This window comes from Pundamilia nyererei, unplaced genomic scaffold (genome assembly GCF_000239375.1).
Source record: "Pundamilia nyererei isolate P.nyererei 1_Seehausen unplaced genomic scaffold, PunNye1.0 scaffold00159, whole genome shotgun sequence".
In the NCBI taxonomy this organism is placed as follows: domain Eukaryota; kingdom Metazoa; phylum Chordata; class Actinopteri; order Cichliformes; family Cichlidae; genus Pundamilia; species Pundamilia nyererei.
This window is the reverse complement of record NW_005187560.1, coordinates 1066779-1094604: the sequence shown is the minus strand read 5'-3', so window position 1 is coordinate 1094604 and position 27826 is coordinate 1066779. Positions and strand designations below refer to the sequence as shown.

Sequence of the window (27826 nt, the reverse complement as noted above, 5' to 3'; positions counted from 1 at the left end):
GGCAGAAATGAGCTTCCTCCGAAGGGTGGCTGGCCTCTCCCTTAGAGATAGGGTGAGAAGTTTGGCCATCCGGGAGGGGCTCAGAGTAGAGCAGCTGCTGCTCCACATCGAAAGGAGCCAGCTGAGGTGGTTCGGGCATCTGACAAGGATGCCCCCTGGGCACCTCCTGGGTGAGGTGTTCCAGGCATGTCCCACCGGGAGGAGGCCCCGGGGCAGACCCAGGACACGCGGCTGGCCTGGGAACGCCTTGGTATTCCCCCGGATAAGCTGGAGGAGGTGGCTGGGGAGAGGGAGGTCTGGGCCTCTTTGCTTAGGCTGCTGCCCCCGCGACCCGGCCCCGGACAAAGCGGATGAAAATGGATGGATGGATGAATCATCAATTAATCTTTCATTTGAAATTTGAAGCAAATATATTTAACTGTAATAAATAATGTAATTTAAAGGCTACAGAGATAGCTAGTTAGCTTCTAGGATTGTCCATTGTATCCAAAAAACAGTTACTTTTGAGTATTGTGCCACCCCTTATTTCTTTAGATTTTTCCAGGAAATGGGAAACAGCTGCAGAGATTTCTGGGGAAAAAAAACACCTGACACCTTTTGCCGGTTTCTAGCACAAACTGTGATGGAGCCTCCACCGTGTTTTACAGGTGACTGTAGATCCTGCAAGTCACTGTAGAGTTTCTGCAAGTTTTTGTTGCACCAGAACTTTCAAATTTGGATTCATCAGACCTGTTCCTGGTTTTCAATCCAGGTCTTGCATACTTGCATATCTCTACATTTCCCTTCTCGTGCAGAAGATAAAGTAACATTAAAAGGAAATTGCTTTTGTTTATTTATTTTATTCTTTTATTTACTTCTTTTGATAAAACCCACTAGCCATTTGAGTAAAAATAGATGAGCCTTAGACCCCAACCAGTCACGGCAGATGGCTTCCCCTACCTGAGCCTGGTTCTACTGGAGATTTCTTCCTGTTAAAAGGGAGTTTTTCCTTCCCACTCACTCATACAGAGTTATCTCATTGTTGGATTGTTTTCTGTGTTGCTGTATGGTCTTCATCTCACAATATGAAGATCCTTGAGGTGACTGTTGTTGTTAGTTAGCGCTATATAATTACAACTGATTTCAATTGAACTAATAATTTGTGCGGAGTGTAGTACAAATGATACTTTTTGTTTTTAGTCACATCTCCCGGATGGACCACTTCACTGGTTACCTGGCTCTCCACTAAGGTCCCCAAATATTCCGTTTTTTACGGTGGCTCGAGATTTAGAGCACATTGTCCAACACTCATAAGGTCTTTAGGTAAGACAGTGAACCCTCACTACCCCCCAATCTGTCCATCTAGGTGTGTGGATGCAGCTTGCAGTGCAAAAAGCCAGTCCAGTGCTTTTTTTTTAGACCAATTACCACTAAGCTAGGACAGGGTAGAACACTAACTAACCTCACATGTAGTTAGGCTAATAAATGTGTAAGTATACAAATAGCTGGGCAACACAGTGGTGCATCCATCACCTCACAAGTTGCTATTATCAGTGTTATCAAATGTTACTGAAGCAGAAAAGGATAACACCTCAACCTGCACCACTGCATCATTGGAGCAACATGTTGAATGTCACTGGAATTACTTTTGTTTACCTGAATCAAATAATTTATTTTATTAGTTTGACTTACCTACAGACAAAAGCACGAGTAAAGTAAATCGATGCAATTTGATCTTGCTTGTGTAACATGTTATATTCCTGTTCGCACACTTTAATCTTGCCCGTCCTGTGCAAAAGCTGTCAAAGCCAGTTCAAGGCATGTGGAGAGGTGTGCCCATGCTGAGGTCAGTTTTATTTCAGTTAAAAAGTACTGGAACATCCCACTGCACGTGAACGCCCCCAGTGTCAGAAACCTGCTGACTTTGAGTCATACAAGTTCAAATAAGGCACCAGATGGTGCAAAGATCTGTTCACACATAAGTGTTTCTAACTGGTCTTTAATGTCTTATAAAGAGTGGAAACTGTGAGCACGAAACGGAAACACCGTATCGGGTTTTTAAACCCACATTTGTGCACATCTGGAGAAGAAATAATAATTTCACGGTATTACAGCAGCAAAAAATATTCACAAACCCAGGATTAGAAAATTATAAATGCTGCTTGCTTCAACCCTGCAGTAACAGGTTTTATTATATACTAATTAACCAGAGCTACATTCAGCTGCTCCCTTATTTCCCAAGAGGTCACCACAGCAAAATGATCCAAATGTCTGATTTGGCACAGATTTTACGCCGGATGCTCTTCATGAGACAGACTTCCCAACAATCAGGGCTTGTGAACTAGCTAATGACCCTCTGAGGGTGGGTTTTGTGTATCCTCACAGTACCAAACCAGGAAACTTTCACGTATAATACAGATGTTTTAACCACAATACCAGAAAGTCACATTTGACAAAAAGATTAAATAAATACAATAAAATATATAAAAAAAAAAGATTAATAACGGCTCTGCTATACCTAAAAAATTGTCTTTAGAAGGCATTTTCTACAGAAGCTTTTTGGACATTCTGGATGGTTTAAATGAATGAATTTGGGCAAATGTTATTGGATATTTGACCTATCGCTCTGTTCATAAGGTGAAATGTAGATATGTGTACACAGAATATCTGTTTCCCACCCAAAACAACTTTTAAGTCGTCAATATCTGTGAGGTTTGTAAAGCAGCCGCTCGTCAATATAAGAGAAGAGCCACTTGGGGGCGGTACAGACCAGGTATTTGACTAGAACCCTGCAAAGGCCGCTTCCATAGCTGTTAAAGGGTAACATTTTTCAGTTGTTCTTTAATATAAGTTAAAGTAATAGTGTGGTAAGTTGTAACATCTGCATTATTGTTACAACTGACCCAGACTCCTATAGCCATGAACTAGCTAACATTACAGCCAACGGCTAAAACATTAGCACTAAAGACAGAATATATCCCCATAGACAAACAAATAACATAATTTAAGTTTGATGAGTTTAACTGCAAAGCAGATAATGCTATTAAACATTGAAATAAAGTAGAAAAACGTACTTTTTGGCATACAAATTACTTTTTTTCATGTTAAATTGTCTGTGTTTGACAAAATGTGCTGATTTTTCACATGTGATAGCAGAACTGAATTGGGCATGCACAGGATGAGTCACATCATTTGAAACTTAGCCCTGATTGGAGAAACTGGAAGTAACTGACCCACGTTACAACTATCCCCGGTCTCCCCTACTGATCTTTGTAAATGTTTCGTGGTAACTCAGATGCTAAATGGCTGCTAATCTAATCTAACCCCACACACACACACACACACACACACACACACACACACACACACACACACACACACACTATAAAATGTTGATGCATAATGATGTAATCGACTGATTACGCATATCGGACAACATTAAAAGAATCCTGTGGAGTTTTCTTCATTCATTTACTTACCATAACATGCCGTTCAGTACAGATACATGTCCTCACCTGTAAACAACAACCAGTGGCTCCACAACACTACTAGTTGTGGGAGTCTTTAAAATTGTTATTCAAGTATTAGGAGACATAACAGCTGACAAATTATGAGTGTTATGGTGAAGAAACAGCAGATATGCAGTGTGCAGATAAGTGTCTGTACCATAGACCACATATAAAAGATGGATGCAGCCAACTGTGACATTTCTTCATCTTGTGGCCTGATATATAAACACAGAACAACCTTTGCTTTCCCCGTGTTTTTCATCTAATATATATTATTCATATAAATTTATTTATAAAATACTGATGAAGTACGTACAGTTTAACAGACAACGAGCTGAAGTGCAAAATATGCTTTAAAAAAGTAAAGAATGTTCACTGAAACCACTGTCTTTACCTTTCACGCTGTAGTTTTTAATATTTATTTTAATTTGTTCTTGCTTTTCTCCCATTGCTGGTGAACTGTTTCACCTCACTCGTCAACAACTCAGCATGTGAGCGACACACAGCGTCGTCCACGTCGAGCAGAGTGCAGCAGGGATTTCTGAGGATTGCACTGGTTGAAAACCTGTCTTCTGCAGGCAAATACATGCACAAACGAACATGACTGCCCTGCTGTGAATGAAGCGTGAGGGATTCCCAAGCCAGCTGAGGGACATCTTCTTTCTCCTGGTCTGGGATGCCTGAAACACTTCAACTGCCTCCCATCGATGTGGAGGAAACTTTGGGTTTAAGCATAGTCATTTCATAATAACACCGTGTAGGAACAGTTAAAATATGAAACCATGGACTGAGACCATAATTGTATCATGTGCATTTTTAATTGCATCCCCTTTTAATTTTCTTTGCAAATGCATCAGTCTCCCCCTGCTGGTCACTAGGATTAATGCCACTTTAAAGCACATGTGCACTGGCTTTTAAATCCTGAAAGTTCTGTTTATCTTTCATATAGAGCTCAAACAGTATGAGTTTCCAATGCAGAACAAATCAAGAAAAAAAAGTCCCAATGAAGAGTTTTGAAAGTGTTAAGTATTTGTAGGTATTTTAGGCAAGTGTGAGCGTCAGTTTGTTACCAGTCCTGTAAATGATGACGTCAGCCTACGTCACTAAACTCGAACACGGAATTGTACAAAATCAAACCATCTGACCTGTACAGAGAAAAAAAAAGAAAGGGAAAGAAAGTGGTGAGCAGATGATGGAAAAATGAACAAAGTCTTGAAAATGTTGCTACCCGATCTAAACAAAACTTGCTTTAATGTTTATTTCAGTGTTTAAAGACCCTCCGCCCCACTCCCCCCCAAGAAAATAAATAACTAAACAAACAAACAATAAAAACAAACACAAAAGAACGTAAATGTCAGACGGGGCCTGTGTGTTCATGAAGTTTAATTTTCAAATGAGTGATGGCAAAATGACACTATTTACAGGAGAGAATATGTATGATTTGTACAAAGAAATATACATGCAAACATAATAATAATAAAAAAAACAATTTATGAAACAAAAACGGGAAAACAAAAACACAACAAAGTGACAAAAACAGAAAAATCAACAAAATAAACCCAAACTGAGGTATCCAGTCCAGTCTTCTTGTTTTAAAATGGCCTGTGTGTACACCTTTTGAAGTAAATTAAAAAAGGTTAAGAGGGGGCTGATTTAATCATAACCCCTTACTGGACTTATCTGTGTTATTGTTACCATAGTAATCTTGTGTGGTTACTGGTTAGGTGTTTTTTTGTTGTTGTTGTTTTTTTTGTTTTGTTTTTTTTTAAATGGAAGAAATATTTTGGCAACATGTATCTGTACATAAAGTGAAAACAACACTTTGTAAGTAAAATCTTGCATTCAGCTCCCATCCAAGAGTACATTTCAGTCCTTTAATCTCCCACCTTTTTAATAAAGGTATAAAGAGAGTAAACTAAAAGCGTTCCTCTGACATTTACTCGTGTAAACAATCTTTTAACATGGTCATGGATGGCCTAACGCAAGTGAAACGTAATCACAATAAAACCATTTCTTTATTAAGTACTATAAAGCTAGAGCAACTTTGGTGTACCAATACTACAGAGGCATACAGTACAAAAAAAAGTGTTAAATTAGTTTTGATCAAAACGTGATGATTGTAGGTCGTGACCTCTGACGCGGCCTGGCCCCGGAGCGGTCGTTAACACTCGGCGATCGAATGAACACAAACTACCAGCAGTGCTTGCAGTACCAAGTACATGCTTTTCTCTAGATTTATTACAGATACAACAGATGTTTTCATAAATAGTTGCATAAAATGTTAAAGCCGCAACATTGCACATGATAATCAAACATAACATACAATGAGTGCATTTACAGTAAATTCATCTTCCGCCGCCTCCACATTCAGCGCTGCCACCGAGGGCTCCAACAGTCTCGAGTCCACTGCGAACGTGAGGGGGAAGAAGGCCGAAGTCTCTATACAAGGTAAGGCTTAAACATGTCATATCTGCGCAACAAAGGAAAAGACAAAAGAAAAAAGAAAAAAAAAGACGAACGTCTATTGTTTCTTCTCGGGTTGGACAGTGCAGCATTTGTTACTCACGACACGGTCATCATGGTGTTCTCAGATTAGATTAGGGTACGTTAATGTAAGCGCAGCCATCGAGAAGCTCTGATGTATAAATGTCTCAGCTGATGAGCTCTGTCGCGGTTTCCGCCTGTCTGCAGTGTCCAGAGTAGCACACGAATCTTCAACTTATGAGCGTTTTCTACAACGATGTGTTTGTTTTTTTCCTCCTTGGAATCAGAGACACTACTGTGCCTTTCTATACACTGTTTCTATAAGAAAGGGTTGCTTCTCAAAAGTATCCCAGTTACTGTTTAAGGGTAAAAGACAAAAACACACCGTCTGTTCCTGGAGGGCGATTTGCTCTCTGTGGCGAGCTCCGTTGGCATCTGTTTCTCCTGAAGGAGCTGCGCCCGTGTGGTGGCGTTGAGGCTCGATCGATTGGCTCTTCTGATCAGCTTCAACTCGCGCAGAGGAAAATAACTTACTTCATAATAGTTTTTTTAAAACTGTTTTTGTTCACTTAACTACAAAAAGACGAAACCAGCAAGCAGCAGTAGACGAGGGCATCCATTCATTTATGATTGGTGAGAATTCCGTTCTCTTGGGCTCTGATTGGCTGAAGACCTCAGCAGGTCTCAAATAAACAACCTAAAAGGATAACAGGATTTTATTTAGTGAAAAATCTGTGAAAGAGGATGAGATCAGCTTTCATTTTTTTCTCCTTCTTTTTACATCGAGACCATAAAGAGTCTCTTCAACCTCAGTGCTGGACCCCAAACTGAGCAGCGTCTCCTGCTGTGGTCGGAGCGCTGAGGCTGAGAGCTGCTCAAACCCGAGGCTGAAGGCGACCGTGAATGAAGCTCCTGACCCCTCCGATGGGCCGGGCATCGGTCTGATGTTTTCTCCTGTCAATGAAAGAAATGAGGCGGGAGGTGTCCAAGCAGCCCTCTGCCCGGCCGTCGCCTTGGCCAGCCTGCAGCCACGGCTCCTGGAGGCAGAGGCCGGCGTGGGGCCTTCTGCCCGGGTCGGTCTTCAGAAGCAGGCAGACGAAGTCCCGGGCCGCCTGGCTGACGCCCTGGAAGTAATCCCTGGGGAAGCTGAAGTCCAGCCTGCAGATGTTCAGGCAGGTCTCCTCTGCGCTCTCGTCAAGAAAGGGGGAGGCGCCGCTCAGCAGCACGTAGGTGACCACGCCCAGACTCCACAGGTCAGAGGTCAGCGACACGGGCTCTCCGAGGACCAGCTCTGGGGAGGCGAACTCAGGGCTGCCCAGCAGAGGGTGAACATAGTGGGCACTGTTGAGCTGCACGGCATCACCGAAGTCTGTGAGCTTGACTATTGGCTGGCCGCTGGCGGTGTGGGACACCAGCAGGTTCTCAGGCTGTAACGAGAGCAAAGATTAGCCTCATGGATTCTCATTCATTCATCATCATGGTTTGTACATGACCGCACTGCATCCACATGTCAGTCAACCTTTTTATGGCTTCAATGTTTGGAGGAAAATGAAAAAGTGAGGACTCACTTTTATGTCCAAGTGTGCTATTCTGCAGTTGTGTAAGTAGTGTAAAGCTTCTAAAACGTTCCTCAAGTAGCAGGCCACCTTCTCCTCAGTCAGATTCCCCCAGCTCACGATGTAGTCCAGCAGACGGCCTTGGTCGGCCCTGAAACCCAAAGCAAAACATCAGGTCGGAGGTATGGCGTGACAGAGCTGTGTGTGTGTATGTAGGGTTTAACTCCGCCTGTACGCCTTTGCTGTTTACTCACATCTCCAGGACTAACGCGTAGCTGCTGGGAGTTTCGTAGGTATCAGTCAGGGTGACTATGTGCGGGTGCTGGAGTCTCTGGAGCAGATTGAGCTCCTGGGTCACTCTGTCTCTCCTCATCAGCTTCTTGTTGACGTGTTTCACAGCCACCGGGCGTTTGGTGCCCCGGTGGTCGCAGCGCTTGACGACAGAGAAACGACCCCTGACGAGAAGACGACACAGTCGGTCCGTTTACTTTATCGTTTTTTGTTGCCGTAGCTTTTATATTCTGAATTCTCACAGCGTGTCTGTTACCTTCCCAGTTCAACCACCTCAGTGTAGTGAGACTCAAAGTTATCCTTCCAGCTCACTCGGACCCCGTCAGTGGACACGGCTGAGACACATGAAAGCAGGAGGTGGTTCAATAAAATCTGCAGTGACACTCATCGCATACGTTTCACGTCTGTCTCTACGCTCACCCAACACTCTGAGGCTAGCTGATGATGTCACACTGCCCAGCTCGTTGGTGGCAACACACGTGTAAACGCCATCGTCCTCAGAGGCTACGCCGATTATCCGCAGAGTCGCTTCACCCGTATCACTGAAACAAACACACACTCCTTTATTCATCTATTCCATCACAACAGGGTGAGTGTAGCTGAGTGGGGCGGCAGGTTCACTCTCGAGTTATTGTGTTCAACAAAGCTGATGCGAGGAGTAAAACCTGCTCGGCTATTTACTTGTAGGCGATGCTGAAGTGTCCGTTGTTAGTGAGGTTGCTCTGGTTGGGCCCTTTCCAGCTGACTGTAGCCCGGGGTCGCCCACAAACCTTACACCTTAGGGTGACGCTCTCTCCGTTGTCACATGTCACATCACTCAGAGGTACAAGGAACTCTGGGGGAACTGAAAGGAAAGAAGAGATTTGTTGTTGTCATTGTTTGACAGACAGGCTCCAAATCTGTGTAATGCCACATTGAGCCAATGAGAATGCAGGTTATGGAAAATCTGCAGGGAGCAAGTGAGCATCACATGTCCCGCCTCCAGCAGCACCCTCTACCCCACACCTAGCCTAAAGCCAACTGATATTTGCAGTGCAGTGAGAATGCGTCTGATACAGACAAGCTCCTGCAGTGTGCTGCAGTGACAAAGAGAAAGCTGGAACGATGTTGAGGGATCGGGTCTGGAGCTCAAACTCACCATCATAGATGTAGTTTGGGTTTAGAAGCTGGAAAGAAAGATAAACAAATGTCAACAGTCTGTAACTTCGAGGCATCGCTGTAGAGTTTTGAAGTGAAGTGAAACTCACCTTTACAGAAACTTTATTGGCAAGGCCATCTCTGGACTTCCTGTAACCATTTTCCAGCTTTGTCTCCTTCTTTGCCTCCTTCTCCTTTTTCTCAGACTTCTTGCGAATACGCAGGGACGTGTGCCAGGATGAAGACTTCCTGCTAGGAGAACGAAAATGACGGCAGTGAGCTCAGTGTCTTGATAAAAACGGCAGATGAGAATCTCAAGTGCACATATTATGAATTTGAAAATAATCCCCCCCCAATCATCGTGCTCTTACTTGATGGATCCCTCGGGACAGTCGGGGACAATGGTCGACGTGTGTCCCAGCACAAATCCGGGGATCCAGCCCTCGGCGGCGGGGCCCTGCTCGGTGGATGCTCTGAACACCAGAAACATGTTTTGCTGGTTGCTGGCCAAGATCTGGACCACCTCGCCCTGAATGACGCTGATCTCATCCTCCTTCACAGCTGTGTAGTCCTGGGTCACCAACATGGTGGATACGCTACTGCTGCTGCTACTTTCACTCTGCACCACAGGGATGGAAAACGGTAAGGGCAAACTCAGATGGACATGCAGCGATTATGCATTAAACACGGTAACTTTTTCAAATCTAAACATGTGGGGTGACATCTCTAGCGAGTGCCACTTTTGATGAGATAAAGAGAAAAAGAAGTGGAGGCTTTGTAAAAAGAAATTCGAGCGGAAGAAAGACAAAACAGGGAGTTATTAATTTCTTCTTGGAAAAGGCTAACTGGATGAAGAAAGGCAGGAATAAGATGAAGTTTTCCATTTCACTCGTCTTTGCTCTGCAGCTCGACGCAAAGACGAGAGGAGAAACGTTAGGCTGAATGAAAGGATCTCTGAGTACGTTTGCAGGTGAACCGCAAACGTCAGACGTTAGTTGCAGGAAAAGTACATTTAAGTAACACACCATGAAGACGGCCCAGAAGAAGTCAAGTGTTAGTATAAGCTTTGTTAGAGTTAAGAATCTAGAGACAGCCTTAAAAGATAATCAGTGAAGAGGTGAGCGAGGTCCGCTAGAAAGACTTTGAGCCTGAAAACATGTTGACAGTTGAAGCCTTGTCTAGAGATTGTCCTCAGAAACCGTCTAAAGCTACAGAGGATGATGCTGAAGAGCAGTGGAGGTTGTCAGAGATGCGTAGTAAGGGACAGATTAGTAGCGCTGGCAGCAGGACAGGAGACAACAAGGCAGACAGGACAGACCGGCCCCCCCCTCTGCCGCTGGGTTAGTCGGATCAGCACTGGGCAGCAGGTAGTGGTCTTACCCCGTTACTCTGGGTGGACTGGATGGACTGCTCGCTGGCCGATGAGCACGTACTCATGCGGTCGGCCTCCTTGCTGTGCGTGGAGTGTCTGTGGGTTTGGCTCTGATTTGAGCTTTGTCGCACCGGAGTCTCTCCCGCCTCACCCGGAAAGGTAAATGAGCCAGGCCGGCTGGCTGGAGAGCCCGGCATTGAGCTCCAGAATCCAGATCCAGACTTTTGGTTTTGGCCTGGGCTGGGAGGGGGAGGGGGGAGAGTGTCCTTGCCAAAGGCGGGAGTGGCCATGGGGGAGGCCATGGGAGACACGGCTCCTGGCCGTGGTTTAGAAGTGGGTGTGGAGGGCAGAGGCCCAACGGTAGCACGTGGGATGGGGGTATAAGCTTGGTCCTCTGTGGTGTGGATAGGGCGCTTGCCCTGCGGGCTGCCCCCCACAGGGAGTAGAGGAGGAGGGACAGGACGAGGGGACAAACCTGGATCACAAGCGAGTAAAACTCAGACTTCAGTCACATCTTTCATTGGGTCAAACAAGTCAAATTGCACAAGGACAGACAGACGTTTCATACCTGACATCTTATTGGAGCCATCCGGGTCGGCCCCGGGGTGGTGACGTAGGGGTTGGGGCAGGCGGGAGGGTTGCGGGATCCTGGACGGCCGACGAGAGCCACCCTGGGGTCCCGAAGGGATGGAGCTACTCTGGGAGCTTCCACCTCCACCTCCGGGGGCTGCACTAGAACCGCTGTTGCCCCCACCTGGAGCTCCGATGCTGGGCGGACTGTTTGCCCCTACATGGTTCCTCTGATACTCTATTGGTGAGGTCAGAGCTGTGATAAGATGCAAGAGACAAGGGTGGCCATGTACACAGCAGTTCTTTTACATCACCTATAAGTCCTCTGTGTGTGTGTCTGTGTGCGTCTGTGTGTGTGTAGCAGCCTACCATTGAGGAAGTTGCGTTGGCTCTCGAGTATTTGGCTGATCTGAAGGGTCCAGACCTCGCGCACCCCTGGATGGGAGGAGTGAAGCACGAAGGACTCCACGGCGCCGTTGGCTGACCGAGAAGTGAGAATGAACTTGCAGGGATCACCTTCCACATTCTCCTCTAAACCCAAACAGCTTATCTGGTGTAAAAAAAGAAAACAGGGAAAACACATCAAACAGAGTCAGCGGCACAGAAATATTGAGATTTAATCATGTCAACCTTTCCTAAATTTGTATTTTTTTATTTCCCATGGGCTCAATTTCCTTACTTTCCTCTGTTATACGCAAAGGCTTAAAGGTTCACTACAGGCAGAAGGAAATGTTTGAGAAATAAAATAAAATGTCATTAAAAGCAGCCCTGAATGAAGGGTTAACGCCAACTGAGCACAGGGCTTTTAAATTAATGTAACTACATGCTCCATCAAGAATGGTATACAGTATTTTGTCCCAACATCTCGACCCCTCCCTCTCTCACACATGTGAAAAGTGCTCTTGCAGAGTACAGCGAAGTTCAGGATGCATTTTGAGGCTTAACCAGCACTGTTATTGAAAGCGCGGACACGCCGTCCTCTCACCTCACGCTCACCTGCCTTACAGATTTAAACTACTCATAAGAGATGTTTAACAAAGGCAGCTTGGGACTGCACTACTTCTGTGTGTCAAGAGTCCATTGCTAAAATCAGTGCAATGCAGCAACTTAAAAAGAGCAGCGTCTGAGCTTTTGTTACATGAACTTGATGAGGAGCCAGACAGACTGACAGACTAAGCTCTGCTTCAGGTAAATGTCTTTTGCTTTTGAAGCTGAGCCAAACGAAGCCTGCGGCCTATTTTTATAGAAAACATGGTTTATTCTTCTGAGAAAGATATTCTTCTGACTTTAAAACTGCTCACTAAAACAAGATTACACAACTAGGAATAATTAAATCAAGTTAACCTGCAAACAACAAGGAGAAATGTTCCTCATTGTTAGCATATTAACAGACATTCTTCAAGTGGGGAAAGTAACAAGTGTACATCCTCCCTCCTTAAATCATTACCTTGATGCTGTTCTTATAGAGGAAGCCTGGCAGAGAGAACCCTTTCTTTTTGTCCAGGGGCTCACTGAAGATGACAAGCTGCTCAAACAGGAAAACCCTCCTCTCCTTCATCCGGCCGAGCAGACCGCCGTCGGGGTCGGACACCATGAATGTGTCCTGCAGCAAAAGGCGGCCCTGAGCCACAATCTTCCCCTGGAGGCAAAGAGAGAGAAATGTTAACGCACGCTTTAAGGAAGATGTTGTATTGCTTGACCGATCACTGGGAAAAATGGCTTCTTACATCAAACCCTTGAAGCCGGCCGACATTCATCATATCGTTACACCTTTTTGGAACAATGCACATGACCTCCACTGCTTTCTGGAAGAGTCAGAAATAAACAAGACTGGTATAATCGCTCAAACTGTTTTGCATAATTTCTTTTTCAAATTTATGTTTTGTGTTTTCTTTTTGGGGTTTTTTATTTGGATCTCACTTCCAAATCCGGAGACTCGAGCCCAGCCTTTTTAGAGTGTTTCAGGAAATCCTAAAATGCACAAACAAACACAAGTAAAATAATAGCTTTGTACATTACGTGTAACAGCGAGGGGCATTTGGATACAGTGCAAAATATAAAGGGTAAGTAAGCAGCAGCTGGGGCTCTGGCGCCCTCTACTGCATAGAAACAGCCTAACCTTGAGCAGCAGCTGGTACTTCATGATCCTCTGGACTGGCTTGATGAGCAGGTCTGTGATCTGCAGTCTGTGTCCCAGCCGCTGCTTCAGGTCCTACAAAATCAAATGTGTCTCTTTAACAGCTGCATAATGAGTTACTCTTGAACCTAAAGCTGCCAAAATACCAGAGTCTAACCTCAAAGTAGGTGTCGATATACTCGGACACGATGTGCTCTGACTTGGGCTTGTTCTGACAGTACACTACGTACATGTTTAGTCTCCGTTCCTGGATAGATAAAGCACACACACAATTACACTTTGATCAGATGTGTGGAAGCAATTACAAAGAAGGCAGGAGCTGGAAATTCCCTGCAGACCAACCTGTTTGAGAAAGAGTGGTCCCAGTCTGTCAGGGTCCTCCAAACACTTCTCCAACTCCCTGAGGAAGAAACTGAGCGACACAGAAACAGAAGTTACTGAAGCGCCGATTCTGGACAGGGAAAACTCTACAGTCTCCACACGTCTGTGTGTGTGTGCATTCCCCTACATACTCTTTGTGCCAGTCGTAGATCTGATGGATGTTGCCAAACACAATTTTGTCTTTTCCCTTCATATCATCAGGGACACCCTCCTCCTTCATTCTGCTCATGTAGCCCTTGTGATGGAAACACACGAAGGATTCACAACAGGAAGTCGCCAAAGCTCGCAGAACTCATTTTAAGATCCATCACATAGAAAATGTTTCACTAAACTTACCTCCACCACCAGGCCGAGGTCTCTGACGTAATCTCTCTCCGTCTCCACCAACTCCAGCAGAATGAAACTAGAGCAAGAGAGGAGAAACACAGATGGCAGACTTAAAATGAGAGCTATAAAAGCAGCGTTAGAGCTCCCTAAACATTAGTCTACTGTTGCGTGAGATTGCAGTAGACGTACTGTCTTTTTTTGAGGATGCTGGCCCTGCGTTCGTCCATTTCTTCAATGGGGGAGGAAGAGGAGAGGAGGGAGTTGTCAGAGGGGTTGAAAGAGGGAGAGCTGCTGTCTCCTTGTTCTACAGACAGAGAGCTGGGTCTGTCCTCCAGAGCCTGCACAACAAAAGCAGTTTGTTCACAAGAAGAAATCCTTCTTTCCTTTATATAAAGTCTTTTAATCCTAATGACTCTGAAATGGACACAACTAAGCTTAATAAACAGAAAATGCAGAAAAATATATTTAATTTAGCTGATATGAAGCTAACAAAGAGTTAATGCGATTGAATCAAGCAGAAACTTCTGGAGCTGGAAAACAAAGGAAAAGTCTAATGCCAAAACCTGCAGTTCCTCTGATGGCCACTTGAGGCAGACTCATTTACATCATACTTGATTGCTAGATGGTTTCTAAAGCTACTTTTGCTCTTAGTAAACACTGGACTGTTGTTTTTAAACTCACCTAATTAGATTTTGTTCTTTAAAGTTTAGGGCATGTGGACACTTTCAGTGACAGCTATGCTAATGTGGGCTATAGCTATAGCTGCTAGCTATCTGTCCTCACCACTTTTACTCTGAGTCACTCAACTGGACCTCAAAACCATGTTTCCTTTCTTTTGTTTTCTTAATGTTGGTGTATTTTTGAACATTTTAATCAAATTTTGGACAAACAATGCAACCTTTGTTCAAGAAGTTTATACTTCAGCTTTACTGAGTGAAACTCAGCAACTTGCCAATTTAAGCTTGCTAGCATTATCTTAGTATTAGCTTAACACTCCACCCTCTCGTCTTAATATGTTCACTCCAGGCTCCGAAAATTCACATGATGGCAGTCAAAATAAGGATTTGGCAATAGCATGGTTGCTACGTCCATCTTTTATATACAGTCTGTGGTATCTTCTGATAAACTGGGCCTGGTTGGTGTGAGTATTTGGTATTTCCTACCATCTTGCTTTTGACTAGCTCCTCGATGGCGCTCACCAGCTCAGCGGCACTGGGCGTTTCTGAACTGGACGGGCGGACCGACAGACGAGAAGAGGTCTAGGCAAAAAGCAGAGAGATGAGAGGAAGGAAAACCAACAAGCGTGAGAAAAGCCATGCAAGTCGACTGTCTAAATTTTGAAGTAATAACTCTCTTTAGGGAAAAAAGGAACCACTAAACTTTTCAGAACTGAATCAAGCCTCATCACACTTTAGGAGTAATTTCCATCCTTTCTGAAACAGAAATAAGTCTGTTTCTAACGTAATCCTAAAGTAAGTTGTAAGAGCTTACAGTTAAAAGCCATGCTGGAGTTTTCATTGAGAATAACTTGAAGACAAGATTCAATTATCTTTTGGTGGTGGCATTTAAGTGGATTTTAGTTGTTGATGCGAACAATGACTTAGTGAAAATGTTTGTTAAATGTTGCAATCTGAAGAGATTCATCCACGATATGCTCCCATCAGTGAAACCCCCAGGACAGGGGGCGGGGTTTTTATAACTCTAGGTTAAAGAAAGTCAAAACGTATATGAACTTCATAAAGCGGCCAATGAAAAGGTAAAAAAAACAAAACATGAGGCTGAAAGTAGGGCGACTGAAATGAAGATAAGAGAAGAAAAATAGAAGTCTTTGAAATAGTGATGGGCAGAAGGTCAAAAAAATGGTGATGTGTGAGTGAAAGATGTTTGTGTTGCTTTCTCAGATGGTGATGAGCGGCCTTTGGAATAAAAAAAAGAATGCTAACAGAGCTAGAATGAAAGAGGTAATATGTAAGTATGCATATATAGAGATATATATATATATATAGTTCAGGAGACTCTCACCCTTGCTGTGCTGTGCTTCAAGACATTCCCCAATTAGGTTTTCTGGGTGATGCTGTGTGCCCTTCTGGCCTCGCCAGCATTTAGAGATGCCAATTACTCGCATGGTTAATGAGGTTAACGCACAGAGGGTAAAAGGAGATGAGGACGAGCAGGCGGGGGACGGAGTGGGTGGTGAGGAGTTGGGGGAGAGGAAGAAGGGGTGCTTATGAATTTTCACCTCATTGTGGCCTCTTCGTTAGATTATCCAGCGGGGCTGCTGGGGGATCTTACTGCTTTATTTTCAGATTTAGATCCACTAATTTTATGGTCAATCCCAGCCTATAACTGACAAACATGCAGAAAAAAGCTGCAGTCTTGCGCTATGCTTACAGACTAACGAAAACAGAGTTAGGAGCTACATGCATCCTCTCCTTATGTACATTTTGCTTTAAAGCCCTTACTCATCCGCCAGACACCTCTCTGCTCCAGAGGTGTGATCAAAGAAACGAGGCAGAAGTCAAAACATGTAAAGCTTAAAAAACATAGACGAAGAAGAAGAAAAAGGGGGAAATCTTAAGTAGAGAAATCCAGGAATGTTTAAGAGTTTGCAAAAAATACAAAAGTTAGGCAGAGGGACAGAGAAATGTGGATTTCAAAAAAAGGAAAAAGAAAAAAGCTTCTATCTTCATGTTTCAGGTTTTAGAAAATACAATTTTGAGTTGAAGAGTAAGGGGGAAAACGATAGAGAACTGAAGAAGTGACCGAGGGAAGAGACAGAAGGGGAAGAGCGGGACACTTCAGATGGAGAGGTATGGAAACTGAGACAAAGCAAAGACAGGACATAAATCAAGGTAATGCTACAGCATGGAAAACAGCAAACAATACAACCAGGAAACAAAACAAAAAAAGAGAAACAGAAATTAGTGTCAGAGGAGTCTCCACTTGAGTCGAGGAGGAAACGTGGGCTGCGTGAGACTTTGCATTGCTTTCTGTTTTAGAAGAGAGGGGAGAATATGATGCAACACGCCAAGATAAAATGCTATGCACAACTGAAACTAAGGGTCACTTAAACCGTGTCAGGAAATGGTCTTATTTGGGAAAAAGTGGGAGAAACTTAAATGAGTGAAAGTGTTTTCCAGAAACCAATGACTGCAGATGTTACACCACCTCTTACACCAACCCCCGGCCTCGGCAAGCGACCAAATGTGGGTTTGATTTGGTTGCAGATTTAAAATGAATACTTACTAGATCAATTCAATTCAATTCAATTCAATTTTATTTATATAGCGCCAAATCACAACATAAGTCGCCTCAAGACGCTTAAATAAATGTATTTAAGAAACCTTTAGGACACACTTCTATTGAAAGAAAACACTGTGGGCAGCTAGAGATGACTTCAGATATGCATCTCATCATTTTCAGCAAAACAAGCCAATTTTGAATGGGGTAGATTTTTGTGGATAATAAATTTAACACTTTCTAACACTTATAAATACTGAAGACAAAATCTGTGTGACTCCGTTTGTCTACCAGAAGTTCAGAACACAAAGCACGCTGGCAATTTCCAGATCAACACAATCCTAAAAAGCAAGCCTCACAACACGATTCTTCATGCCCTTTCTTGACCTACAATCTTAAAGAATGATGTGAGCTGATTACATCTGGTCCCCGGTCCCCCGCTGTAACGCCCCAACTCTCCTCACCTTGTCATCCTGTGAGTCTGGCTGCAGCAAGCTATGCTGCTGGATGGCCATAGGTGGAGGCAGAGGTACTGAGTCTGCACCCTCCTCGCCCTCCTCCTCTCCGCAGCTCTGCATTCCCGAAGAACTGGACTTGGACAGCGTACCGCTCGATAGGCCCTCGTTACGAACCCTCTGCAAAACACGAGGACGACAAAGCACCATTTAACTCTCTTGTAACAGGTTTGAGGAGTGTCAAGCGTTCTGCATCCACCCACCTCCTCCAAAGTTTCATCCTGAGGCGTAGCAGCACTGTCGTCCGAGTCTTTCTGAGAGCCTATCGTCATCTCTCCGCTCTTCCTCACCTCACGGCTCTTCTTGTGCTTGTGGGCCAGCTTCTTCACGTGGCCATCTGCCTTACCGCTGCTTAGCCGTCGCACCGGGCTGGTCAGCCACTTCCGTAGCGTGTTACCTAAGAAACCAAAACACACGCACAAAGCACAGGTTAAAGTTAATTCACCGGAACTGCAGCGAACAGTTAAAAACTCTGGATTTTATCTACAACTACAGTTGACAGCTTCATCACTTTGTTCCTCAGTTTGAAATTTAACTCTTTTTTTAAACAGATTTTTTTTCAAAGCCTTTCAAATAAAGGTTGGCGATCTCACCTGGTCGTTTAGGCCCCGGGGAGGTGTGGGAGCCGATGCCGTGACCAGGCTGCAGCGTAGCAGAGGAACCTGGCATGATGGAGTCATTGCTGCACACTGACAGTGTGTCTGTGAAATACAGAGCTGTAAGTGAAAACAAGCCCTGTGATGCCAATTCCAGAAATGAGACCAAAAACAACAGCTGTACTCAAAAAAGACAAGAAACAATACAGTCATCTGTAAAGTTAAAGCATATTTTTTAAATATTATTAATTTTTGTAGATGGCAAATCAGAATGTGAAGGCCGAGAAAATTCATTTTAGTGGAAGAACATCATCTGATTTTGAATATGATGCCAGCAATATGTTCCAAAAACATCTGGACACTGAGGAGACCAAATGTTGCAGCTTTCTAAGTGAAATGCTTAGAAAAGGCCAGGATTTCAGCTGCTAACCAGCCTGCGTCCCAGACCCTTTACTGCAGAGCCAATGTGTGTAATATGTGCAGTGCATGGTTAATAAGACAGTTCTTCTCTGAAATCATCATCATAATCATCAGCACAAGCTAGATAGCAGCATCTGTCCCCAAAACAGTATATAGTTATTCAGCATTAACGGTGCCTTCAGAAATATGAGTGTTTCCATGGCAACATGGATGCAAGCTTGGATTTTCTACACTTCATCATATCAGTGACTTTTTGCCAGTGAAGCAAATTAGGTTACATTTTTGTACCTTTGTGATTGAAGATGCCTTCCATCTCCATGGAGGACCTGGAATGGGCGATGCAGAGCATAGAGCAGGGCACCAGGCCCTCCTGGGCAGGAGAGCGGTCTGTGGTCCTGACCAGGCACCAGTCTGGTTTGTCGTGACAGCGCTCCAGGACCTCCACAGTCTGACCCCGCCGCACCGTCAGCTCGTTGCTGTTGCTGGCCATAAAGTCGTGTATGACCACAGTCAGCTCACAGCCGCCGGAGAGCTGTGGAAGACGAGATCATCACTGAGACCTTTGCTCCAGATGACATTTGTTTTTAAAGCTCATAATTGCAGAAGGTCTGGGCATCATTTCTGAGCTCTGTGTGTATGTTCTCACCTTGTCGCTGTCCAGTGTGTTCTGAGAGGTGCGTGATGCCAGAGAGATTGTGTCTGGTTGGCTGCTGCCTTCACCCTGACTGTCCAGGTCCTCTCCATCCCTAGCGGGAGCACACACGATCAATAAAAGGTTTCTTCCCTTCTTGTATAAAAACAGTGAGATAAACTTCCTGTTCATAGATTAATCCCCATTTAGAGCTGTGTTTACCTTCGTCCCTTGTGGTGCTTGGTGGTGGCTGTTTTGGGAATATGAATGGGTTCTTTAAGTGCTCCTCTCAGGTGAATGGTGCGCTCTTGGATCACCTCTCTGATGTGTTTGATCCAGTCTTGCTTGTTCTCAATGCTGGATGCCTGTTATCGGCAGTCAATCATTGTCAAGAAGGCAAAGCTTGTCAAAAAATCCTCAATTTGAATTCTTGATTCACACATATCTGATCTCTTAATACGTTACAAAGCCTTTATTTCACATATACATTTTACTCAGGTTCTCTCTGCCTGTAAATGCCTAACACAGTGGCTTCCCTGCATTTATTTTGTACAGCCACTGCAACAGCTCTCAGAGATGAAGAACCACTTCCTCAACACCACCCACCATCTGAATAATCTGAGTTAAAGTGGATGTTACTTAATGTATTAGTCATACAAACATGAACAGTGAACAGTCAGTGTTTAGGTTTACTTTACTACCCTCATTTGGGAATCACCGTTATTGATTATTTTGTACCTTTCAGGTCTGAAGATGTGATATTGCTAAGGTTACAGCGGCTTGATGCTAAAGCTCAAATATGCTGCTTTAACCCATTACACTAAGCTAACTTTAAGACTTTTGAAAAATGGTGGAGGGCTGTGTTGTGGGATTGTTTGTACTCACCATGGCTCCATGTTTGGATCCCTGACTTAGCTTTGAATTTAAAATATAAAAAAGGGAATTTCACTGGTTTGCTTTTAGAAGGTGTACAGGACATTTTACAAGCTGACAGAATGATTTGAAATGATAGAAGTGCACAACACTGACATTTTGGTTTGACAGTATAATGAAGGCCAATAAAATGCCTAGTGAATAGTAATGGATAGTGTGTGTGTGTGTGTGTGTGTGTGTGTGTGTGTGTGTGTGTGTGTGTGTGTGTGTGTGTGTGTGGTTAGTAACAAGGCACACCTAATTTACAATACACATAACACATGACTGCTTCTCAGTGGTTAGTCTGGGAGTCGGTGTGTATTTATGTTGAAATGCTCAGTACTGAACGTGCTAGGACTCTGGCTTCATGCTGGTCCAACAGCTGACAAGTTTTAATCCATCTGTGACACTACTCAGCAGGAAGAAGTCTTAACATGGGTGATACGATATTTAGAAAAATTAATTAAAAACTTCAACAGTGGCTGTAAATCATTATTAAAATATATATTTTGTGGTAGAGAAGGATAGCTAAGTCGCTGCTTTGATAAAGCAGCAGCGAGTCAGGCTGGGCGATTGTGGGCGTTCAGGGGCTGAATCAGCATCACCAGCGTTGGTGGAAGCATGTCGGCCCACATAGAGAATTAGAGATACAAACATCCACAGAAAACACAGCCCCAGATATACACATGTGTGCCGTGTTTTGTTAACAGATGGAACAAAAGCAGAAATCTAACCAGGCTGGAAGACGAGAAGGAAGGAGGAGACAGAAGAGTGACTACAGAAAGCTTCTCAGCCACCCTGAAGCTGCTCATGCATTTAAACGGGACAGAAGAGAGGACAGTAGAGAGAAGAAGAAGAATAGAAAAGGTCTGAATGTGGAGAGGAAACTGGGTTAGACCGATATTTATGCTTTCAGCACACTCACATGGAAGATTCACGTATTTTCAATGCTAGTATTTGGACTTTATCGAGACTTTTGGTCCAAATTACTCATCAGATTTGCTTCAGGAAGCTATATTGGTCCAACCCAAGAGGAGGAGGAGTCTGCGAAGCAAGGAGGAGGAGGAGGAGGAGGAGGAGGAGTGTTTTACCTTGAGTACAATCTTGTTGTCAGAGGTCGGGGTGCGTCCCACCCATAGAGCAAACTTACAGGGGTCTCCTTCAACGTGTTCAGTCACCCCTAACTCTGATGTCTGCGAGGAAGAGTAATATGAGAAAACGTCAACTTTACTGTGCGACTGTCAAATGATTTTAATTTTTGTAACTGTGTAAAGTTCTGAGGTTTCCATAATCACAAAAATGCTCCTGATTTCATCATCGTGTACTTACAAAGAGTTTGCTCTTATAGATGTATTTGCTCCGGCCATTTGAGTCTTTGACCTCCTTGCTGAAAACAAGAGACATCTCAAAGAGGAAGAGGTGGCGCTCTCGTCCCTTTCGGATCAGAGTCTTTGGATCCCAGACCTGGAATGAATCCTGGAGAATGAGCTCACCCTGCGACTCGATGTTTTCATCAAAACCTGGAGAAAAAGGCCAGAGGATGACTTGATGAAAAATCATTAAAGAATAAACACACAGAGGTTTGCTGTGAAATTATAGCTAATAGTACAAATACGTGATCAATGTCTGACCTTCCAGCATTGAGAGGTGCATGGCATCGTTGGCTTTCTTGGGAACACTGAGCATCACCTCCAGGCCGTCCTTGATCTCTCCTTTACCTTCTTCGCAGCACGTCAACAACTCCTAAACAGGACGCGGGCACAGAAACCATGACAACAGGAACCATGGAGATGCTCAATACAAGCATCTTGTTGTTTTTTTCGCTGTGGTGGCTTACCTTCAGCAGGAGCTGATACTTGGTGATTCTCTGCACTGGCTTGATCAGATAGGATGAGATGGAGTTGGCCAGTCGGTGCCTCTGTTGAATTTCCTGCCATTAACAGAGGAGAACAGTGAGGTGACTGTACGTGACTGACATTCAGTCTCATCTCAGTGATCAAAGGTGGTACTCACATCAAAGTAGTTGCCAGCATGCTCCAGTATGAGCTGGGTGGAGTCCGGCTTGTTCTTACAGTAGTTCACATACATCTGGAACTTATCAGCCTTGACCAAGAAAGAAACAGATGACAATGAAAAATTAATACCCATCAGGTCTCAGCTTATGAACCATTTTTCTTACTTCCAGAAATATTAAAGGGACCATTGATGCTCATTTCCAGCTCCATTTTTTAAATTTATGGACACTGCTGGGAATATGTCTGCAGAGCCACTGTTCAAAATAACCTTAATTTATGTTTCTCTTTCTGAAACAAGCCTTTCGCTTTTTGCTTTAAGCCAGCCTTCTTTTGATTGGCTACTCCTTGTAAACAAAAGGTTAGAAGAGCAGGTGGGTGGGGCTTCTGTGCTAACAGCCAGAGCTATGTTCCTGACATGACATCATACTGAGCCAGGAGTAGAAAAAAGATATGCATTACTTAGAAATCTAAATGCACACGTACACAGTACAAAATACATTTCTCTGTAAGACAATAATACATACCCATGTGACGAAGCAATGCCCAACATCCTCTGGTAGCTGCTCATATTTCTCCAACTCTTTGAGGAAGATGCTGATTGAAAGAAAAAAAGAAAGAGAGACAGAACCATGAGATACCAGAAGAAAAGATTAGAGCTTTCTCTAAAAATGAAAAATAGTGGAAGGAGGACACATTTCTTACTTATGGTGGAATTCATAAAGGTCTTGCATGTTTCCAAAGATGATGTGCTCCTTGTTGAGGATCCCTGGAGGAATCTCCTCCACTCCACTGGTCATCTCCCACAGGTAGGTCTGCAATGGAGGAAAGAGGAGATCATAACTATAAGAATAATAATGGTTTTATTTTTCATAGTAGGATTCTGCAAGACTTTTAAATTTAGTTGAAAAGTTGTTGCACAACTCTGCACTAAGCAGGTTAACAGTGGTGGGTTGACAAGTTGAACTTACATCCATGCACTCCCGCAGGTCTCGCACGTAGGCTTTCTCTGTCTGAATCAGCTCTGCCATGATGAACCTGAACACACACAAAACACACAGCGACACAAATTAGCAATTTTCATATCATCCTTGTTCACGCGGTGATAAATCAGCAGCTCCCTTTCAGCCTGTCGACTTCAACCATTTACATTAATGAACGATGACTTATGGGCCATAAGACGTGGTCATAAAGCAAGCCATGAATGACGGAAATCATGCTTGTGATTTGTGCCGCTCATATAAAAATGATGCAGGCGCTTTTTCCTGGACTGTGTCCGTCCACTCATTTGTTCTGAGCCACAGCTCGATGGTTCAGTCTGCAGTTTTTGTGCTGGCACAGCAGAGAGGAGGCCGGACGGAGGAGCGTAAATCAAGCAGGTTCATTATGTATATACATTTACACTGAGCTCCTCTTCCAGCTATTGACCAGGTTCAGTGCTGACACTGCTGTGGACAGGGACACTGGCAGGTAACCTGCTCATAGTCTGTTAACTCGGAGTGCTTTGCGGTAATAAAACATTTTTCAACAAGTGGGAAAAAATGTTGCTGACGTACAACAAAGACGGTTCACACGAGGAGCTTTTAACTACTAGCTAAACAATTCTTCAGGTATAACCTGGAGCACTTGCCAATTTGCTAAATAAGAATTATTCTTCATCTATTAATTTTTCTGTTTTTCTGATATTATAAAGCAGGAGGTAACATACTCCTTTCTGCGTGCAGATTTGCGTTTCTCCTCATTCAGCTCATGGGCGGCAGCATCCCTCAGCTTGACCTCTGACCCTGGAGCCGTGGCTGGGATGATGTCCAACTGGAGATCCTTGCTCTGACACGGAGAGAAGCAAAGTGAAAGTTTAGGTTTCGGGGTACAGAGCGAGCAGCTGCCTAGCAAAAAACCTGAGCACTCACCGCCTTGTTGGAGTCGGAGGAGATGCCCAGAGCTTTCTCAAGACTGCAGCGGTACTTGTCCATGCGCAGCGAAAAGTCTCGATAGCGCTTGTCCACAGCTGTCACCCATTTTTTGATCTCCCCTGCATGACTGTGGCCTTTCTCGCAGAAACCATCGGCCAGCTGGATCAGCAGCTTAACGCGCTCCTTAGTTTGCTAAGAAGGAGAGAAACAGAGCCAATGTGGTCCTGACGCACATGCATGCAAAGATCAACACAAGGTTTCTGTGCGCACGTTCGCGAGCCCAACCTTGGCTGTGATGTGGAATTCCTCATGTTCCTTCAGCAGCTCCTGCGTGTGATGGATACTCGAGCCTGTGGATGTGTGTGTGGACAGGTAAAACTCCCCGGTGTCGTGAATCCACTCCAGAGCCTTTAAAACACACAGAGGATGTTTGTCATAAGTAGAGTGTGTAGATGTGTCGCTGTAAAATTGCAGCGTGCGCTTTGCGTACCTGTTTGGCACTCCGTTCAAACACCACGTACTGCTGGCATTGATCCAGCCTGCGTTTCTTCATCGTCCAGAAGTGGAGAACGCGGTTCTCTCTTTGCAGTAGCTCATTAAGGATGTCTACACGCAAAACAGGGAGAAAGAGATTTAAGCCAAAAGGTAAGAACCGTCCTGCAGCCACAGTGCAAAGTGTAAGAACCATTTTGCTCAAACTCCCCTCGCTATGATTTGGCTCAGTGTTCGTCACCACAGCTCTGCTGCACGGTCAGGTTTTCCCAGCACCACCGGCGGTGTTCCAAACATGTTTGTAAGTAATCTTTACTTACACTGTGCTCCTACTTCAAACGTTAGGAGCCAGTGGTTTTGATCATTTACCGGTTATCGGAGTCTTTCAGAGTGTTTGACTCCATCATGTTTGAGTTCCTATATTTTCTTAGATGTTTTTTCATTTGAATACTTTTTAATATTTTTTTTCAATTCGGTTTAGTTTCAGTTCGTTTCTAGAGTGAATTAAACTGTTTCTGTTTGTTTACTGTTCTTAATCCTGAACTTTTCTTAATTCTAATATGGAGGAACAAACACAGACTGAACCAGCAGCCATGTAACAGATTATTTTCTGCCACTGACAGAATTTTTTTTTTTTAAACAATGGTGGAAAAATCTGAAGGAGGTCCGTCTTCAGACAGATGACTGACTGCACGAGTGAATCATTCACAGTTACTATAACATTAAATAATTCACATGTAACAATATCAACAAAGGTGCAGGCAGCACCGTCGATCGATCTCTTTCAGAACCGAACATTAAACATAAACTGTAGAATCTTCCCACCACGGTGCCATCCTATTACAGCGTCACATCTACAGGAGCTGCGCAGCACTGTTTTTGTCAGCAGAGAGCTCGTGACGATTATGCGCTCGGCGACATCGCTCTGTGACTTGTTGCAACAGTGCCATCCTACTACAACATCACAGTGGTGTTCTTGTATTTAGTTGCTTTTATTTAGTACTTTTACCCCTAAAGTGAATCTAGTACAGCTGCTCAACTGTGAACTGGCTCCAGTGATCTCAGTGCTCAGTGTAGAAGCAGAGGTCTGGAATCAAATCAAATAAGTACAACGTCTCTGCAGCAACCTCCCACGATGCATCAACGGCTCAAACGAGCACACAGTTTAAATCTCTGTTAGTTCAAATTTGTCTGTTTATGGTGTTTTAGTGCCTCCACTTCAACTGCAGGGGAAACATTCATTTTCTTTTAGTGTCAATGCGAGAAGTGAGCGCACAGTTGGTGTGCATCTCATGTCTTACGCAATTCAAATGAAAGCTAAAACAAACTTTTGCTGGACTTTATCAAAACGAGGGCTAACGAGGCTGTTGATTAGAAAGTCTGCATGATGTTAAACGTGTCTTCTTATACTCACTTTTGACCTGCTGTTCTGGTGCTTTGACGTGGCTCAGCATCCCGGGCATGTTAACACTGTTCCTGTGCATGTACTTGAGGAAGACATCCGCATTTCTCCTTGCCAGCGTGCACGCCTAATTAAAACGTAAAACACGCACAGTAAGATCAGAAGTGTGAGTTAAAGCTTTGCTCCGCTCTGATTCTGACTCATTCTCTGTGTGTGTGGGAGTGTGTGTGTTACTTTTAGGAAGGCCTCCTTCTGCTCCAGGTGCTTGCTGATCATGGGGGTGACGTGGTCTGTTTCACAGTTGGGTCCCAGTTTGTCAGCTCCTCCACACCAGTCCTCCTCTCTCTTGTACTCTTGCTCCAAGCTCTCCAACACGCTGCACACCTGTTGAGAGAAACGTGCAGTCAGTTGTGTTTGTGTGGACTGTCGAGGAGACGGTAAAGCTAACTCTTCTCTCATACCTGTTCAGAGGTCTTGTAGAAGGCGACAGAGGCATTGACAAGCTTGAGTCGGTCCTCCATCTTCAGCATGAGCTGTTGCCAGTGTGAAGCCACGCTCTCGGCACAGTCTCTGATCAGGTCCATGTCGTAGTGGTTGGCCTGAAGCAGAGCCTCGGCTTTCTGCTGAACCTGCAGGGCACTCTGGTGTGTTTTCTGCAGAAAGGGGAAAGATCAGGATTACAGTTAGTCAAAGAGGAGAAATCCAGCTTCAAACAGGCTGATGGGATAACACAAACTCTGTTACCTCAATAGCATGCTGAAATTGTTCGTGTTCCCTCTGCAGCTGCTCAGCTTCCTGCAGGGAGCTGGCTGTTATCAGACCAGCGTTTAGCATCGACTCGCCATTACGAATCCAACCCAGAACCTGTAAGAGAGACAGAGAGAGCTTTTTCCTCACAGAACTTGCAGATTTCTTGGTATTCTGGCGTTTGAACCTGTTTAACCTGCAGATGGTGCCTTGCTGCAGGTATGTGACCAGGCATTTTACCTGCTTGACTTCTGCCTGCAGGTGTCTCAGCTGGACACACTGCTCCAGGTGTCTGCGGTGCTGCTCAGCTGCTAAATCGAGCTCTTGCTGCTTTTCATGAAGAAACTCCAGCAAGTCCTGAACCCGTGTGGCCATGTCCACATCCCGATCGCACAGCAGCTCCACACCTGGATGGAAGACACGTAACCGTATAAGACTTGGTGTGGAGGAGCAAGTCAAATAACTTTCCCGACAGTCTTAATTATCAGTCACGTGTGCATCAATTCAAACTCATGTTTAATACACGTGGCATGGCGCAACCATTCCTTGTGCCGTTTTACAGAGCACCTATTAGCATGTGAGATCACAGGTGAGTTATTATGGTTAGTGAGTGGGTGCCTCTCATCACAAACGCTGACTGAATCTGACCCGCGACACCTACACAGCATCAATATTAAAACTAACGTAGCCAACACAGAAATCTGTGCAGCAGCAGCCAACATGAGCTACATCCTGACTACACCCTCAGATGGAAGATGACCGAGGTCTGAGGGAGGCCACCGGGCGACAGTCAAACACCTCCACAGGTTTACTTTACAGCACTTAAGGGCAGATGAAGAACTGGTAATAAGAAAATGTCTAAAAGAAATAATGGAGTCTGAGGAGCGGACTCACCGGAGGCCTGGACTTCGTTGACATACTGCAGCAGCTCCTGGCCCTGGTGGATCACATCGAAGGTGAGGTTGTTCATGGTCAAGGCCTTGTCAGCGTGGTGCTGGAGCCTCTGCTCGGCCAGCGTCAGGTCCTCCGTGTCAAAGTCATTCATCTGACCTGTCAGCTCCTCGTTCCATGACTCCAGGTCAGAGATGATCTGAGGAGGGAAGAGATTGAATTTAAAGGAAGCGTAGTATAGAGTAGCTTTAGTGAGTCACGAGTCTGTGAGATTGCTGCACTAAGGCACAATGCTGCGTGGGTAGATGTTTT

At 44.4% G+C, this 27826-nt stretch overlaps 1 protein-coding gene across 14 annotated transcripts in view; it reads right to left on the bottom strand.

Moving 5' to 3' along the window:
- Positions 1–5484: 5484 nt before the first annotated feature.
- LOC102213501 (triple functional domain protein) overlaps positions 5485–27826 on the bottom strand; it is a 77486-nt gene continuing 55144 nt past the window's right edge. For 6 of the 14 annotated variants that reach the window (XM_005745489.2, XM_013913924.1, XM_005745481.2 and 3 more), the window contains 47 exons: positions 27518–27713; positions 26864–27030; positions 26621–26740; positions 26338–26529; positions 26111–26260; positions 25889–26003; positions 24473–24588; positions 24268–24390; positions 23980–24174; positions 23778–23896; positions 23041–23107; positions 22775–22884; positions 22597–22666; positions 22071–22160; positions 21895–21987; positions 21689–21800; positions 21387–21577; positions 21149–21250; positions 20031–20060; positions 19368–19510; positions 19161–19260; positions 18803–19046; positions 18092–18214; positions 17702–17895; positions 17448–17618; positions 14907–15002; positions 13933–14081; positions 13753–13819; positions 13548–13651; positions 13378–13447; positions 13193–13282; positions 13018–13110; positions 12819–12869; positions 12626–12703; positions 12346–12537; positions 11268–11448; positions 10897–11154; positions 10337–10803; positions 9328–9575; positions 9067–9208; positions 8958–8985; positions 8501–8663; positions 8240–8361; positions 8076–8154; positions 7783–7983; positions 7541–7679; positions 5485–7399 (listed from right to left, as the gene is read on the bottom strand). In XM_005745489.2, coding sequence (XP_005745546.1) covers positions 6848–7399; positions 7541–7679; positions 7783–7983; positions 8076–8154; positions 8240–8361; positions 8501–8663; positions 8958–8985; positions 9067–9208; positions 9328–9575; positions 10337–10803; positions 10897–11154; positions 11268–11448; positions 12346–12537; positions 12626–12703; positions 12819–12869; positions 13018–13110; positions 13193–13282; positions 13378–13447; positions 13548–13651; positions 13753–13819; positions 13933–14081; positions 14907–15002; positions 17448–17618; positions 17702–17895; positions 18092–18214; positions 18803–19046; positions 19161–19260; positions 19368–19510; positions 20031–20060; positions 21149–21250; positions 21387–21577; positions 21689–21800; positions 21895–21987; positions 22071–22160; positions 22597–22666; positions 22775–22884; positions 23041–23107; positions 23778–23896; positions 23980–24174; positions 24268–24390; positions 24473–24588; positions 25889–26003; positions 26111–26260; positions 26338–26529; positions 26621–26740; positions 26864–27030; positions 27518–27713 — 6903 coding nt within the window. In that variant the 3' untranslated portion in view covers positions 5485–6847. The remainder of the gene's footprint in view (positions 7400–7540; positions 7680–7782; positions 7984–8075; positions 8155–8239; positions 8362–8500; positions 8664–8957; positions 8986–9066; positions 9209–9327; positions 9576–10336; positions 10804–10896; positions 11155–11267; positions 11449–12345; positions 12538–12625; positions 12704–12818; positions 12870–13017; positions 13111–13192; positions 13283–13377; positions 13448–13547; positions 13652–13752; positions 13820–13932; positions 14082–14906; positions 15003–17447; positions 17619–17701; positions 17896–18091; positions 18215–18802; positions 19047–19160; positions 19261–19367; positions 19511–20030; positions 20061–21148; positions 21251–21386; positions 21578–21688; positions 21801–21894; positions 21988–22070; positions 22161–22596; positions 22667–22774; positions 22885–23040; positions 23108–23777; positions 23897–23979; positions 24175–24267; positions 24391–24472; positions 24589–25888; positions 26004–26110; positions 26261–26337; positions 26530–26620; positions 26741–26863; positions 27031–27517; positions 27714–27826) is intronic. The other 8 variants (XM_005745482.2, XM_005745484.2, XM_005745486.2 and 5 more) reach the window with 8 other exon arrangements.